The sequence below is a fragment of the Podarcis vaucheri genome (genome assembly GCF_965113315.1).
Source record: "Podarcis vaucheri genome assembly, chromosome: 1".
NCBI lineage: Eukaryota > Metazoa > Chordata > Lepidosauria > Squamata > Lacertidae > Podarcis > Podarcis vaucheri.
Window position 1 is genome coordinate 24144073 of NC_138759.1, and position 17251 is coordinate 24161323.

Below are 17251 nucleotides of genomic sequence, written 5' to 3' on the forward strand. Positions count from 1 at the left end.
AATTCACTGAATTTGATAAGGACTTGATCCAGGAAGTTTATGCAGCTGGACAAGAGGAGAAATTGAACCTTGAGAGTGTGGAGAAAGAGACACATGTTGTTTCTGAGGAAAAGGAAGGAGGAGATGTAATGTGGCAGATGACAAAGGAGAGCTAGAGGCCTGACATGATGGTTACAAAAGAAAATAAGAACTTGATGATGAAAATCTGGTCTGAGCTCGAGATTGAAGAATGGAGAGATCTCCTTATGTGGAGATCTGAAGACCCAAGGATTACAAATCTGATTAAGGTGAAAGTTGGAGCTTCGGGGACATTTGGACTTGAAAGGAATAAGAAACAAGATTTGGGCTCCACTTTTAAGTATGGAGGTCTGGCTGGAAGAAACATTGTTCCTATCGGGCCAGAGCGTCTCCAAGATCTGGTGTTTAATACTAAGGACTATCAAAAAAACCGGTAGAGAGGAACTGAGAGAGAATTGAGAGCCTCGGATGTGAGATCTCAAGGCTGATAGCAGATTAAGACTGATGGACATTTGTTGGGGATTGAAACCGGGAAAGGGGACGGGGTGGGGTTTGGGGATCCAAAGGGTGCATAATTATAATCCATCTTTTTTCTTTTTATTCTGTTTTGTTACTAGTATGAAAAGTGGGGAATTCGTGGAAGGGGATTTGGGTCGTCTTTAGAAAAAGGATTTAAGATTTAAGAATAAACATTGATGCATAAATTTTGATGTTGTAAAAATGGTATTTTAAATTGAACTAAATATAAAAAGGTTAAAAATTGGGGATAAGAACTTGTTGAAACCAGAGTTTGCAGGGCAGCAGTTGAAGAAGGAGCAAAAAGGGTTTTCTTGTGTGTGTGTGTGTGTGTGTGTGTGTGTGTGTGTTTCTTTGTGGCTGATTAGCTGTTTTCCCTGTGTAAAGGTCAGAGGGGGCAGGGTTTCTGTTGAGGCAGGGGATTAGCTGTGGGAGGAGCTTATCAGAGTTTGCAGGGCAGCAGTTGAAGAAGGAGCAAAAAGGGTTTTCTTTTGTGTGTGTGTTTCTTTGTGGCTGATTAGCTGTTTTCCCTGTGTAAAGGTCAGAGGGGGCAGGGTTTCTGTTGAGGCAGGGGATTAGCTGTGGGAGGAGCTTATCAGAGTTTGCAGGGCAGCAGTTGAAGAAGGAGCAAAAGGGGTTTTCTTTTGTGTGTGTGTTTCTTTGTGGCTGATTAGCTGTTTTCCCTGTGTAAAGGTCAGAGGGGGCAGGGTTTCTGTTGAGGCAGGGGATTAGCTGTGGGAGGAGCTTATCAGAGTTTGCAGGGCAGCAGTTGAAGAAGGAGCAAAAAGGGTTTTCTTTTGTGTGTGTGTTTCTTTGTGGCTGATTAGCTGTTTTCCCTGTGTAAAGGTCAGAGGGGGCAGGGTTTCTGTTGAGGCAGGGGATTAGCTGTGGGAGGCTTATCAGAGTTTGCAGGGCAGCAGTTGAAGAAGGAGCAAAAGGGGTTTTCTTGTGTGTGTGTGTTTCTTTGTGGCTGATTAGCTGTTTTCCCTGTGTAAAGGTCAGAGGGGGCAGGGTTTCTGTTGAGGCAGGGGATTAGCTGTGGGAGGAGCTTATCAGAGTTTGCAGGGCAGCAGTTGAAGAAGGAGCAAAAAGGGTTTTCTTGTGTGTGCGTGTTTCTTTGTGGCTGATTAGCTGTTTTCCCTGTGTAAAGGTCAGAGGGGGCAGGGTTTCTGTTGAGGCAGGGGATTAGCTGTGGGAGGAGCTTATCAGAGTTTGCAGGGCAGCAGTTGAAGAAGGAGCAAAAAGGGTTTTCTTTTGTGTGCGTGTTTCTTTGTGGCTGATTAGCTGTTTTCCCTGTGTAAAGGTCAGAGGGGGCAGGGTTTCTGTTGAGGCAGGGGATTAGCTGTGGGAGGAGCTTATCAGAGTTTGCAGGGCAGCAGTTGAAGAAGGAGCAAAAAGGGTTTTCTTGTGTGTGTGTGTTTCTTTGTGGCTGATTAGCTGTTTTCCCTGTGTAAAGGTCAGAGGGGGCAGGGTTTCTGTTGAGGCAGGGGGTTAGCTGTGGGAGGAGCTTATCAGAGTTTGCAGGGCAGCAGTTGAAGAAGGAGCAAAAAGGGTTTTCTTGTGTGTGCGTGTTTCTTTGTGGCTGATTAGCTGTTTTCCCTGTGTAAAGGTCAGAGGGGGCAGGGTTTCTGTTGAGGCAGGGGATTAGCTGTGGGAGGAGCTTATCAGAGTTTGCAGGGCAGCAGTTGAAGAAGGAGCAAAAAGGGTTTTCTTGTGTGTGCGTGTTTCTTTGTGGCTGATTAGCTGTTTTCCCTGTGTAAAGGTCAGAGGGGGCAGGGTTTCTGTTGAGGCAGGGGATTAGCTGTGGGAGGAGCTTATCAGAGTTTGCAGGGCAGCAGTTGAAGAAGGAGCAAAAAGGGTTTTCTTTTGTGTGCGTGTTTCTTTGTGGCTGATTAGCTGTTTTCCCTGTGTAAAGGTCAGAGGGGGCAGGGTTTCTGTTGAGGCAGGGGATTAGCTGTGGGAGGAGCTTATCAGAGTTTGCAGGGCAGCAGTTGAAGAAGGAGCAAAAGGGGTTTTCTTGTGTGTGTGTGTTTCTTTGTGGCTGATTAGCTGTTTTCCCTGTGTAAAGGTCAGAGGGGGCAGGGTTTCTGTTGAGGCAGGGGATTAGCTGTGGGAGGAGCTTATCAGAGTTTGCAGGGCAGCAGTTGAAGAAGGAGCAAAAAGGGTTTTCTTGTGTGTGCGTGTTTCTTTGTGGCTGATTAGCTGTTTTCCCTGTGTAAAGGTCAGAGGGGGCAGGGTTTCTGTTGAGGCAGGGGATTAGCTGTGGGAGGAGCTTATCAGAGTTTGCAGGGCAGCAGTTGAAGAAGGAGCAAAAAGGGTTTTCTTGTGTGTGCGTGTTTCTTTGTGGCTGATTAGCTGTTTTCCCTGTGTAAAGGTCAGAGGGGGCAGGGTTTCTGTTGAGGCAGGGGATTAGCTGTGGGAGGAGCTTATCAGAGTTTGCAGGGCAGCAGTTGAAGAAGGAGCAAAAAGGGTTTTCTTTTGTGTGCGTGTTTCTTTGTGGCTGATTAGCTGTTTTCCCTGTGTAAAGGTCAGAGGGGGCAGGGTTTCTGTTGAGGCAGGGGATTAGCTGTGGGAGGAGCTTATCAGAGTTTGCAGGGCAGCAGTTGAAGAAGGAGCAAAAAGGGTTTTCTTGTGTGTGTGTGTTTCTTTGTGGCTGATTAGCTGTTTTCCCTGTGTAAAGGTCAGAGGGGGCAGGGTTTCTGTTGAGGCAGGGGGTTAGCTGTGGGAGGAGCTTATCAGAGTTTGCAGGGCAGCAGTTGAAGAAGGAGCAAAAAGGGTTTTCTTTTGTGTGTGTGTTTCTTTGTGGCTGATTAGCTGTTTTCCCTGTGTAAAGGTCAGAGGGGGCAGGGTTTCTGTTGAGGCAGGGGATTAGCTGTGGGAGGAGCTTATCAGAGTTTGCAGGGCAGCAGTTGAAGAAGGAGCAAAAAGGGTTTTCTTGTGTGTGTGTGTGTGTTTCTTTGTGGCTGATTAGCTGTTTTCCCTGTGTAAAGGTCAGAGGGGGCAGGGTTTCTGTTGAGGCAGGGGATTAGCTGTGGGAGGAGCTTATCAGAGTTTGCAGGGCAGCAGTTGAAGAAGGAGCAAAAAGGGTTTTCTTTTGTGTGCGTGTTTCTTTGTGGCTGATTAGCTGTTTTCCCTGTGTAAAGGTCAGAGGGGGCAGGGTTTCTGTTGAGGCAGGGGATTAGCTGTGGGAGGAGCTTGCTTTGGGTTCCGGGCAAGATGGCGTCGTTAGCGGCAGCTCAATTTTGTGCTCCGCGTTGATATATAGATTTATTAGTACTCTTCAGCTCTTTTAAAGTTTTTTTTTTTTTCTTCTTCTCCTCTCTTTTAACCGAGCTTAGCAGCTTTAAACTATCACTATTTTTTATTAACTGCCAAAGGCCTATTTTTATCCGAAGGAGGCTCAGCAAGCCGCCTATCTTCACGAAGCTGGTAATTAGCAGACGGGGGAGGCCAACTACTCCTTCGGAAGACGCCGAGCTTTTTATCTACAAAAAAAAAAGGGAAGGAAATGAAGCCGCTATAACCCCAAGAAACACAAGGCAAGTTCAACCCGATAATTATTACAAGGGACTTTTGTTTTCTTTTTACTGCATCGTTATACTGCCTAGCTACCTTATTGGTTACGTCGTGAGGTCGTTGAATGAGGGAGAAAGACCTAGCTGAACTTTAAACGAAACAAGGCACAATATAGAAGCTTAAGACCAGTAATATTTTCCAACATTTCAAATGATTGATACCTCACAAGTCCCGATGTAAATAGCTGGAGAACTAAACAGGTTGGAGAGGTTGGAGAGGTTCAGGAGGCAACTTCCATAAACTTCCATAAATCGGCACCTCTGCTACTGTTTTACTCCAGCTTAGAACAAAAGATAAGCCGCCGGTAAGCAAGCACCCCCCTACCATACATCCATATATACCCATATACCCACTATGGTCCTCACCAGGAAAAATTACAAGGACCAAGGAATTCTGCCTAATTCACCACAGAGGCCGATGGAACGACGAAGGAGACAAAGTAAAATTACCAGCTACTTTCCCCAAAAAGACTCGAGCAAGAGAACTCTGAATGAGAGTATCCTAGATGTAGCTATGCCTTTGCCACTTACAGTGCTGGATTGGTCAACACAGTTAAAGGACTTGCAAACAAACAACAAGTGGACAAGCCATCCAACAAATCTGGCTCAAGAACTTGCCATAGCAGAGAATGCTACAAAGGCTAACACAGCCAACACATCTGATGCCAATCCTCATTTGTCACCGCTGGAACTTGGAGGTAATCTTTCATCCCACTGGGTGAAAGCCAATGACTGTGGAACAGAAATGTGGGGTGATCATCTTCAGGAGCAGATATACCAGATCTCTAAGGATCTCCTCAACGTTAAAAAATTTCTAGCGATAACAAACGGGCTGCTCCTGACCCTAGTGGATAACTTCAAACAACATGTGAGCGCTTCAGTCCAGAATACAAATCCCCTAGCCAGCCCGGATCCACCACTCCCCAGTAAACCCCGGAGGAAAAAAGCTGAGCCTAAGAGGAAAAAAAGCAAAAACATGAAAAACCCAAGGCGGCTTAAGGCAACTCACCGTACCTGTAAAAAATATTGGCAGAAGCTCTTTAACCTTCTTCCATCCCTTTCTACAAGTGGAAAAAACAAATCCAAGTCGAGTGCCATCAAAGAGACACGTAAAGTAGATACTCCCATAAAAGAATCTAAATCAAGTTCTGAAGAATCAACATCGAGCTGGGACAAAGGAACTGATCCATCTGCAGTCATATCGCCCCAGAGTCCTCTCATGGCCAGCACAGAATCAGTAGACAGAGGTGAGCAGGCGACCCAAACTATCGAGGGGAACCACTCCTCTCAAGTTCGACAGATGTTGTGTCCCAAAAGAGAATGGAGTTTAGTCCTAATCCCACAAAAGCTTGTCTTTGCTAATTACCCTAAACCGCCTAGATTTTATGCAGGGTTGGACCGTACAGACCACTTTTTGTCCATTATAAGTGGCATTTTACCGGGGGTAGTAAAAGCAACTGACATAGCCGCTATAGAGTATCTACATCAAGATGATTGCTCGGTACGAGCACTGATTACTTTTTTAGATCATAATCTGGCCAGTTTCATTTTTAGAGCTAAAAACCTATTCAAAAAAGAAAGAATAGTTCTGTTAAGAATATTTGAAAATAGAGCACCTGCAACCCCTCTGATAGGGCCCAAGAGCATAGGAGTGGAAGTTCACAAAAGGGAAAAAACCAACCACCAAAACCATCGAAATAGAAAGTATAAGTTCCAGCAGGATCATCCCCACCAAACAGCACCAAATGAAAAAAAGGAAGCCTCACACCCAACTGGCGTCGAGCCTCCCACGTGGGACAGTGAGGACTCCGTTTGGGAGGAAGAACTCTCGCTGATAAAGCGATTCTGGTCACTGCATTCTCCAGCTCAAACTGAGATCCTGAAAAGATTTGATTTACTTCGAAGCAGACTAGAAAAAAAGGATGATCAAGGTGAGACAATGAAGGACCCTTATGTGCAGCCTATATCTCCCAAATGTCTGGTGGATAAGAAGACAGTGGGAGGCACCTTTAAATGTGTGGACGTGGAATTACAATCAGAGCCCCCTGTGATGTACAATAAAGTAAGACCAAAGCAAGGTGTGAAACCTCAAAGCTCCTGGCACAGCTATCTTAAATTGTCTCCGAAAGAATTAGCTTCCCCCCCAACTCCAAAACCTAGCCCCAAATCACCAAGAAAAGAGGATCACTACACTCTCTCCAAGCAGCCAGCCTCGAAAAGAACCAACGGGTGTGTTTTTTTAGACACCAAAGAATTGCTGGACATGGTGGTGACATAGATCCAGCCCCCCGAAGGGCCCGGGGCCTAAAAGTGCTGTCCTGGAATATCGCGGGCTGGCACGCCAAGAAAAATAATCAACAATTTTTGTGTTACCTTAAGCAATTTGACATCATCTTCCTTCAGGAGACATGGCAGAATGACCCTATATTTCTTAATGGGTATAACTGCCACTACCTGCCTGCCTCTCCATCTCAAAGGGGCGGCAGATCTAGTGGTGGCCTAGCTTGCTTCATTTCCACGGAGCTAGCGCACTCCCTAACAGCCCTACCCAGCTGCAACTCTTTAGCAACAGCCGCCCTACTTAGCTTCAAGAGAACTATTCTCTTGCTGGTCAATGTCTATATCCCCCCAGGCCAAAAAAAACCCGTTGTTAAGGCTACATGGGCTGAGCTAGAGGCGTTTTTAGAGCCACTCGAATCTATTTACCCGTCTGCCCTGACCATTGTGTGTGGAGATTTCAACGCTCGTATAGGGACAGATGACAACAGTCTACACACTCATTTCAACCAATTTTTGGACACTGAAGAACAGACGGATATTGGCGCGACACGTCTGTCCAAAGATAGTAGAAGTAATTTCCCAGGTCTCTGCTTAGTGCAGGCTGCTAGACGGAGGGAACTGCTGATATTAAACGGCAATATAGAGGGGGACCGCCCCGGGGAATATACCCATTTCTCCAAGGCTGGGGGAAGTGTTATAGACTATATCTTAATCTCAAGATTTGCTCACAGCTTTATAAGGAAGTTTCAAGTGGGCCATAATACTCTGAGTGATCACCTACCTCTAATTTTAGAGCTTGTAGGCGGGCCTTTTGACTATTCTATTGCCGAGCCACAATATATACCTTCTGTAAATTTGGATATACCAGCCCCCAAAAGACTCAAATGGTCCCCAATATTGAATGAAAACCTAACCCTCCTTCTTCAGTCAGTGGAGTTAAAGCTTATTCGCTCCGCTATTGTATCAGGAAATTCAGCAGCTGCGATTATGGAACGCTTTAAATTACTCTTGGAAAGATTGAAACCCCATTTAACAACAGTGATACATAGCTCCGCTACAAAGAGGGCAAAGGACGGAGCTAGCTGGTTTGACCTGGAGTGCAGGCAAACAAGGAGACAAATGAGAACAGCCTACCGGAGATACAGGAAATCAGGGACTGCTCTCCTACTCAACGCTTATATTTATCTGAGACGGTCGTATAAACAATTATTAAGGAGAAAGAAACTGGAAGCTGAAAGAGCCGCATGGCACAGGTTGGTTAAGGCATCGCACGAGAAAGATACTACTTGCTTTTGGCGAACCATATCTGGTCTACTGGACCAGGAGCGCACTAATTCCATCTGTACAGTGGAACCAATGGAGTGGTTGCGCCATTTTCAATCTTTGTTCTATGACCAGGAAGCCCAACATTACAAACTATGCATTCAACTGGAGGACCTACCTCATTGGCCAGCAGTAACTTCGAAGGAAGTTGAGAACTTAATTGTACAATTAAAGAACAACAAGGCCCCAGGGAATGATTACATCCCTGCCGAACTTCTGAAGTCCAACATTGGCTGGTGGGCCCCCCTGCTGGCATCTTTATTTTCTTGGATCGACTCAACGGGTTTACTCCCAGATGGTTGGACTGAGGCAATAATTATCCCAATCTACAAAAAAGGTCCCATGACAGATCCGGCGAGTTATAGACCAATCAGCCTTCTGCCTATACTCAGCAAACTATATGCCAAACATCTTTATACCAAGCTAACTAGCTGGCTGGAAACTGAAGCTATTCTAGCGGAAGAGCAAGCGGGTTTCAGGCAAGGCAGATCCACCATAGACCATTGCTTCACCCTAGCCTATTTAATTGACAAATATGCCAAAAAATCCCGTGGGGTGTTATATGCAGCCTTTATTGATCTAAAGGCTGCTTTCGATTCAATTCCACGTGTAAGACTCTGGGATAAATTGAGCACCTCTAGCATAGACAAAAGACTATTATTTCTGATCAGCTGTTTATACAAAGACACGGTGCTGCATGTAAGAACTTCGTTAAATGGCCATCTTATAGGACCAGTTCCTGTCAGTAAGGGGGTCAAGCAAGGCTGTATCCTGGCTCCAGTTCTATTCAACATCTACATCAATGATATGGTTAACTGTTTGTCATCTCCGGACTTCCACGCCCCCAAACTGGCTGACAAAGCAATATCAGTGCTTTTGTACGCTGACGATGCGATACTCCTATCCCGAACAAGAATAGGCTTAAATAGGCTCATAGATGAATTCTCAGCATACTGTAGAAGAGAGCAACTTGCAATAAACTATCAGAAAACCAAAATCATGGTTTTTGCAAGGAAACACAGACAGTACAGCTGGAGGATGGATAACCAGACAATTGAACAAGTCAAAGCCTTCAAATATCTGGGTATCGTTTTCCAGTCGACCGGGTCCTGGGATGTCCACCAAAAATGTGCCAAAGAAAAAGCTGCTCAAAGCATCAAGATGCTGTCCCGCTTCTTCTATACGAAGGGGGGCAGATACATCCCAGCAGCCCTTGAAGTTTATCAAGCAAAACCTCTGGCGCAGTTATTGTACGGGGCGCAAATCTGGACGGGGACCCATTGCTCCAGTCTTGAAACTGTCCAGTCCAAATTTCTAAGGCAAATACTCGGTGTCCCCCCCTGTGTTCCAAACGCAGCATTGCGACTCGAGGCCTGCCTTCCATCTGTGGAAACTCGGACCTGGCAGAGAACATTTAATTATTGGCTTCGTCTTAATCTGAATCCTCCTGGTCTACTGCCGTTAGTAATGCAAGATCCTTACGAAAGCAAGTGGTTTAAAACTGTGCATAAAAAACTCCTTACATGCGGTCTGCACTCACAGTCCCTACTATCAATGGGCCTCATCAAAGCAAAGAGTCTAATAGGCCAGCGCCTGAAAGACATCGAACGACAAAACAACCTGACTATCTTAAAGAAACTGTGCCCATGGTATACCTACTTTCCCCCTTCTCATTTTGACTCTCCAGCCTCATATTTGTCTAAACTAACCATCCCAAAATACAGACGCGCCTTTACATTGGCCAGATGGGATGTTCTTCCCTCTGCTGTACTCGAAGGTCGTTACCAAAAGACCCCATTTGAAAAACGACTCTGCCCATGTGGAGATGGTAACACGGAAACAGTGTCCCACGTCCTTTTTTCTTGCCCTCTTTACAAAGACCTAAGGAATGAGATTATTACTCCACTCATTCTCTCCAACCCCGGCCGTTCAACAGACATTACACTGCATTTTCTATTATCTGATACGAACAGTCAGATAACAGAGAAGGTCGCGAGGTACATCGAGAGAGCTGTGAAATTTAGGGCCACCATCTGAGTGACAGACCTGTTCACCCGACGGACCTCCTTTTGTCTGTTCTTTTCTTCCTTTTATCCCTATTCTCATTTTTAATTTTTGTACAGCTGTGGCCTGTTGGCTTTGCTAATAAAGTTTTGATTTGATTTGATTTGTGGGAGGAGCTTATCAGAGTTTGCAGGGCAGCAGTTGAAGAAGGAGCAAAAGGGGTTTTCTTGTGTGTGTGTGTTTCTTTGTGGCTGATTAGCTGTTTTCCCTGTGTAAAGGTCAGAGGGGGCAGGGTTTCTGTTGAGGCAGGGGATTAGCTGTGGGAGGAGCTTATCAGAGTTTGCAGGGCAGCAGTTGAAGAAGGAGCAAAAAGGGTTTTCTTGTGTGTGCGTGTTTCTTTGTGGCTGATTAGCTGTTTTCCCTGTGTAAAGGTCAGAGGGGGCAGGGTTTCTGTTGAGGCAGGGGATTAGCTGTGGGAGGAGCTTATCAGAGTTTGCAGGGCAGCAGTTGAAGAAGGAGCAAAAAGGGTTTTCTTGTGTGTGCGTGTTTCTTTGTGGCTGATTAGCTGTTTTCCCTGTGTAAAGGTCAGAGGGGGCAGGGTTTCTGTTGAGGCAGGGGATTAGCTGTGGGAGGAGCTTATCAGAGTTTGCAGGGCAGCGGCGCACGCCTAGCGGCGCGCGCAGTTATACCCATCTTTTAGATTTAGGGGAGCTAGTCTCAAACGTTTGTTGGGGGAGACCTAGGTTTTTTTTGTGGGGGAATTTATCCTGTCTACAAGCTTTTTATGATGGAGGACCTCTGTAGCCACCCCCAACGACACGATCTCAAGATGGAAGGGGAGGGAACAGCTGCAGTCGCCTGCGATTCCTGCGCAATGTTTGCCATCTTGCCAAAGGTTGCAGGCAGCTTTACCTGCAGCAATTGCATGTTGATTGCCCTTTTAAAAGGCAAAGTCCAGCAACTGGAGGAACGTGTAGCTACGCTCCAAAGAATTAGAGAGCTGGAGCTCTTCTTGGAAGCAACAGAGCACACCGTCCCCACCAAGGAGGAGACAGGGGACTCCCCTGAGAAGGAGGCTAGTTCACCAACACAGGAGCCAGATATATGGAGAAACGTGACTCAAAGAAGTAAGAGGCCCAGGGTTCACTCTGATTGTTTAGAAATACACAATCGCTTTGAGGTCCTCTCCCCTAGCATGGAAGACGAAGAGCAGACTCCATTTGAGGATCTCTCCCTCATTACAGTCGATCAGGTATATGAAGACGAGCAGCAAAGTCAGTCCTCAGGGAATGTGCAGGCAACCTTGGAACGGACAGCTCACGGAAGAACCCCGACCAAACCCAAGAGGAGGCGTGTAGTGGTGATAGGGGATTCCCTACTGAGGGGAACAGAAGCAGTGATCTGTGGGCCTGACAAGATGTCTCGGGAAGTGTGCTGTCTCCCCGGGGCTAAGATCCAAGATGTAACTGAACGACTGCAAGGAATCATAAAACCCACTGACAAATACCCCTTCCTCTTGGTTCATGTGGGAACCAATGACACTGCAAGCAATAGCCTCCAGAAGATCAAAAGAGACTACGAGGTTCTCGGCAGGAAATTGAAGCAACTAAATGCACAAATTGTCATCTCGTCTGTCCTCCCAGTTGAACGACGTGGCCCAGGGAGAGAGGGGGAAATAGTGGAAGTGAACAGCTGGCTTCGCAAATGGTGTAAACAGGAACGGTTTGGATTCTTAGATCACGGACTGCAGTTTCTTGAAGATGGACTTCTGGCAAGTGATGGGCTGCACCTCACAACGGTTGGGAGAAATGTTTTTGCCAAAAATCTCAGAAACCTCATCAGGAGGGCTTTAAACTGACTAATGTGGGGGAGGGAGACAGTGCTCCTGAAGGTAGGAGTCTATCAATTAATGAAGATGATCATCCAAATGCCATAGACCAAATGGAGCACGCGGACCTAGTGGTGGGAGGAAAAAATCCTTAAATAAGAGACACGGGGGAATGATTAATGGACTTCAATGTCTGTACACTAATGCGCAAAGCATGGGAAATAAACAAGATGAGCTTGAGCTCTTGGTACAGCAAACTAAATATGACATAATAGGCATCACTGAAACCTGGTGGGATAAGTCCCACGATTGGAATGTAATAATGGGGGGATACAATCTATTTCAGAGAAACAGACCAGACAAGAAAGGAGGAGGAGTGGTGTTATATGTCAGGGATGTGTATACCTGTGAAGAGATCCAAGATTTAGAACCTCAAAGCCAAAGTGAGAGCATTTGGGTCAAAATTAAGGGAGAGAAGAATAACAGAGACCTCATTGTGGGAGTTTACTATAGATCCCCAAGCCAAACGGAGGACATAGATGATGCCTTCCTGGAACAGATGGCCAAGCATGCAAAAGGAAGGGAGATAGTAGTAATGGGGGACTTCAATTACCCGGATATTTGTTGGACGTCAAACTCAGCCAAGAGCATAAGGTCAAACATATTCCTCACTGGCCTTGCAGACAACTTCATTGTCCAGAAAGTGGGAGAAGCAACAAGAGGAACAGACATTTTAGATCTGGTCCTAACCAATGTTGATGACCTGGTTAGTGGGGTAGATGTGGATGGATCATTAGGCGCGAGTGATCATGCTCTTCTGAAGTTTACTATACAGCGGAAAGGAGCAGCCAAGCATACTAGGACTCAATTTCTTGACTTTAAGAAAGCCGACTTCATAAAACTTAGGGAAGTGCTGGGTGAGATCCCATGGACAGCAATACTAAAAGGAAAGGGAGTTCATGATGGCTGGGAGTTTGTTAAAAGGGAGATAGTAAAAGCACAACGTCAGGCAATACCAATGAGACGGAAACATGGAAAGTGCTTAAAGAAGCCAGGGTGGCTATCTAAAGAACTTTTAACTGAGTTAAGATTTAAAAAGGATGTGTACAAAAAATGGAAAAGGGGGGAAACCACCAAAGAGGAATTCAAACAAATAGCCAGCACGTGTAGACACAAAGTCAGAAAAGCTAAAGCACAGAATGAACTCAGGCTTGCTAGAGAGGTTAAAAGCAACAAAAAAGGCTTTTATGGGTATGTTTGTAGCAAAAGGAAGAACAAAGAAACAGTGGGGTCACTCAGAGGAGAAGATGGTGAAATGCAAACAGGGGACACAGAAAGGGCTGAACTCCTCAATGCCTTCTTTGCCTCAGTCTTCTCCGATAAAGAAAACAATGCCCGACCTGAAGAATTTGGAGCAAATGATTCAGCAAAGGAAACACAGCCCAGAATAACTAAGGAGATAGTACAAGAATATTTGGCTAGTTTAGATGTATTCAAGTCTCCAGGGCCAGATGAGCTGCATCCAAGAGTATTAAAAGAACTGGCAGATGTGATCTCAGAACCACTGGCAGTCAGCTTTGAGAATTCCTGGAGAACAGGCGAAGTCCCGGCAGACTGGAGGAGGGCAAATGTTGTCCCTATTTTCAAAAAGGGGAAAAGAGAGGACCCAAATAATTACCGCCCAGTCAGTCTGACATCAATAGCAGGGAAGATTCTGGAGCAGATCATTAAGCAAACAGTCTGTGAGCACCTAGAAAGGAATGCTGTGATCACCAATAGTCAGCATGGATTTCTGAAAAAATAAGTCATGTCAGACTAACCTGATCTCGTTTTTTGACAGAATTACAAGCCTGGTAGATGAAGGGAACGCAGTGGATGTAGCCTACCTTGATTTCAGCAAGGCATTTGACAAGGTGCCCCATGATATTCTTGTAAAGAAGCTGGTAAAATGCGGTCTTGACTATGCTACCACTCAGTGGATTTGTAACTGGCTGACTGACCGAACCCAAAGGGTGCTCATCAATGGTTCCTCTTCATCCTGGAGAAGAGTGACTAGTGGGGTGCCACAGGGTTCTGTCTTGGGCCCGGTCTTATTCAACATCTTTATCAACGACTTGGATGATGGACTCAAGGGCATCCTGATCAAATTTGCAGATGACACCAAACTGGGAGGGGTGGCTAACACCCCAGAGGACAGGATCACACTTCAAAACGACCTTGACAGATTAGAGAACTGGGCAAAAACAAACAAGATGAATTTTAACAGGGAGAAATGTAAAGTATTGCACTTGGGCAAAAAAAATGAGAGGCACAAATACAAGATGGGTGACACCTGGCTTGAGAGCAGTACATGTGAAAAGGATCTAGGAGTCTTGGTTGACCACAAACTTGACATGAGCCAACAGTGTGATGCGGCAGCTAAAAAGCCAATGCAATTCTGGGCTGCATCAATAGGAGTATAGCATCTAGATCAAGGGAAGTAATAGTGCCACTGTATTCTGCTCTGGTCAGACCACACTTGGAGTACTGTGTCCAGTTCTGGGCACCACAATTCAAGAAGGACACTGACAAACTGGAACGTGTCCAGAGGAGGGCAACCAAAATGGTCAAAGGCCTGGAAACAATGCCTTATGAGGAACGGCTAAGGGAGCTGGGCATGTTTAGCCTGGAGAAGAGGAGGTTAAGGGGTGATATGATAGCCATGTTCAAATATATAAAAGGATGTCACATAGAGGAGGGAGAAAGGTTGTTTTCTGCTGCTCCAGAGAAGCGGACACGGAGCAATGGATCCAAACTACAAGAAAGAAGATTCCACCTAAACATTAGGAAGAACTTCCTGACAGTAAGAGCTGTTCGACAGTGGAATTTGCTGCCAAGGAGTGTGGTGGAGTCTCCTACTTTGGAGGTCTTTAAGCAGAGGCTTGACAACCATATGTCAGGAGTGCTCTGATGGTGTTTCCTGCTTGGCAGGGGGTTGGACTCGATGGCCCTTGTGGTCTCTTCCAACTCTATGATTCTATGATTCTATGATTCTATGAATTAACAATTTGAATTGGAATATAAGAAGGGGAGGTGTGGGGAAGTCAGAGAAATACGTTATAGAAAAAGAAGGGTTCTAAACTGTATATGTTTTCTTTTTTGTTTTTTCTTTTTGGTTTTTTTTGAAATGGAAAATTCTTAATAAATATCTATTTTTAAAAAAAGAGAATCAAGACACAGAAGTCACACATCCTCCAAAAATTTCTTCGATGAAAATAGGAACGCCCCATTCCATAACAATAATTCTACTATTTATACCCCACACATCTTACTTGGTTGCCCCAGCACTCTGGGCAGCTTCCAACGTATGTAAAAACATAATAAAACATTAAACATTAAAAAACCCCAGTATACCTGAAAGAGCGTCTCCACCCCCATCATTCTGCCTGGACACTGAGGTCCAGCGCAGAGGGCCTTCTGGCAGTTCCCTCACTGGGAGAAGCAAAGCTACAGGGAACCAGGCAGATGGCCTTCTCGGTAGTAGTGCCCGCCCTGTGGAACGCCCTCCCATCAAATGTCAAAGAGATAAACCTGACATTTAGAAGACATCTGAAGGCAACGCTGTTCAGGGAAGTTTTTAATGTGTGACATTTTAATGTATTTTTAATCTTTGTTGGAAGTTGCCCAGAGTGGCTGTGGAAACCCAGCCAGATGGGTGGGGTACAAATAATAAATTATTATTATTATTATTATTATTATTATTATTATTATTATTATTAGGAGGTCACTTCAGTGCTGCTAACACAGTGGTTTGACTTCACCCCCAGAGGCGCAATCCATTGTCTCTCAAGACAGATGGATGCCAACAAAGATCTCTTATACAATATTCATTATTGTCTCTCCCCCTCCCTTTTAGGTGTGGATTTCTTATGATGGAGGTGCCACTTTTATACCATTTTTCACCTTAACTTCTGAGACGATTATAGAGGTAGATTCATGTGTTTACACCCAAGCGATTATATTTGTGACTGACTCGGCAAACCTTTTCTACACTAAGGCAGGTAGGAAAACATTAAAAAGTGGAGTCTCCTGCAGTCTTTGAAGACTCAGTTTTGAGATTAGGCTAAGAAACCAGGTCCCCCAACCTATGTGTTCTCATAGCTAGGTAGGGAGAAACAAGTGGAAGCACCTGATGCACCTAAGGAATTCACTCTCTGCTGGGCAGAACCAGGGAGCCCTAAGGGTGCCCAAACCAAGAACCATGTAGACTAAAGACATAGATTCACTGCATCTTCTATGACTTCTACCTTAAGTGAGATTGCAGGAACTTGGGTGACCAACAGCAAAGGCTATTATCTTGTCTCCTGATGCCCCTATTTTCACATTATTCTCCAGGGAATAAATGCCCTATGCATTCTGCTTGCTGATATCTCATAGTGTAGTATGGTTGGCTGGGATCCAAAGAGCTGTTGCAATCTTCTAGTGGGTCTTAGAAGCTTTTAATCCACTCATTTGTTGCTGCAGCACCCTGCATCTACCTTCCAAAACCCTCCACTGCAGATCAATCTATTCAGACCATGAGGCACAAGGAGCTTCTTCCAAAAAGGAACAACACCTCCTTGCATGCTTCAAAGTATTTGACCACATATGGCCTTGTTAGATCTTGGCCCTTAGGAACTATTGTCAGAAGTTGCATAATTTAGATATACTTTTTCCTGGTCAAAACGATCTATTTCCTTATTGCATTGATTAAATATGGGTTGGAAGAGCTGTTGATCTCTCCAAATATTCACAGAAACCTATTATATTCCCCCTTTTCTGTAGGTTCACCGAGATATGCCAAGCTTATCCCTCCAGCAAAGGGTATCTTCAACATGTACTTTGACCACCTGGGAATATTAAATCATATTTCTCTGAATGATTCAATTGCCACATTTGTAAAAGAGACGAGTGTGGATGTGGACACTTTATTGAAGGTTAAGGATGCTTTTGATGTGTGAATGAAAAATGTCTATGAGATTGTAATAATTGTTGTTCTTGTTAAGGACAAACCGTCACTCTTCCAACATGTCAAAGTAGTAACCTAGTGCTAGAATTGACAGTGGAGTCATTAATCCAGCATTTTTTCACCACTATCTAGATATCCTTATAATAGATTTAATTCTTTAAAAAAAAACACCATTAAAAGTTGATTTCAGAAAAGCCACCATTATAATAGGTTAAATCAAGAAAGACAATTCTTTTGTTCCTGGAAAAAAATAGCTGCTCACTGCTTTCTGGGGGGGAGCAGGGGCGACGTTTGCGGTCCCTCGAGCTCAGGCCTCACGTGCTCCAGTCGTTGCAGGAAATTTCTCCCCAGTCCCAGGAACCCTGCTCGATTCCCTGCCAAGAAGCACCATTAAAGCTGGCAGTCTGGGCATTGGCTATTGCTCCTGCCTGACCAGGCAGCAACACCTTGAAAGGCGGTGGGCCTCAGCGGCACAATCGGGTCCCAATAGCTCAATCCGAACCATATTTCCTGTATATGTGCCCTATATGCCGAGGGAGTGCATTAATGAAACTTCCAGAAAACCATTGAGTTTGCCCCTCCCCTTAGCACAGGCAAAGTCACATAATGCTCCAACTAAGTTGCCACCTTCAACTCCTTCACTTCTTTCAAGTGGGACTTGAAAGTGCTTAGCTTTAACTGACTCCTACCATTATCTTCAGGTCGCTGAGCAAATACTGA

The 17251-nt window shown here is 45.1% G+C and overlaps 1 protein-coding gene across 10 annotated transcripts in view; it reads left to right on the forward strand.

The window, feature by feature from the left end:
- LOC309537540 (cation channel sperm-associated auxiliary subunit beta-like) overlaps nucleotides 1-17251 on the forward strand; it is an 80606-nt gene that overhangs the window by 45646 nt on the left and 17709 nt on the right. For all 10 annotated transcript variants that reach the window (XM_082232422.1, XM_082232419.1, XM_082232424.1 and 7 more), the window contains 2 exons: nucleotides 15440-15584; nucleotides 16348-16499. In XM_082232422.1, the coding sequence (XP_082088548.1) occupies nucleotides 15440-15584; nucleotides 16348-16499 (297 nt within the window). The remainder of the gene's footprint in view (nucleotides 1-15439; nucleotides 15585-16347; nucleotides 16500-17251) is intronic.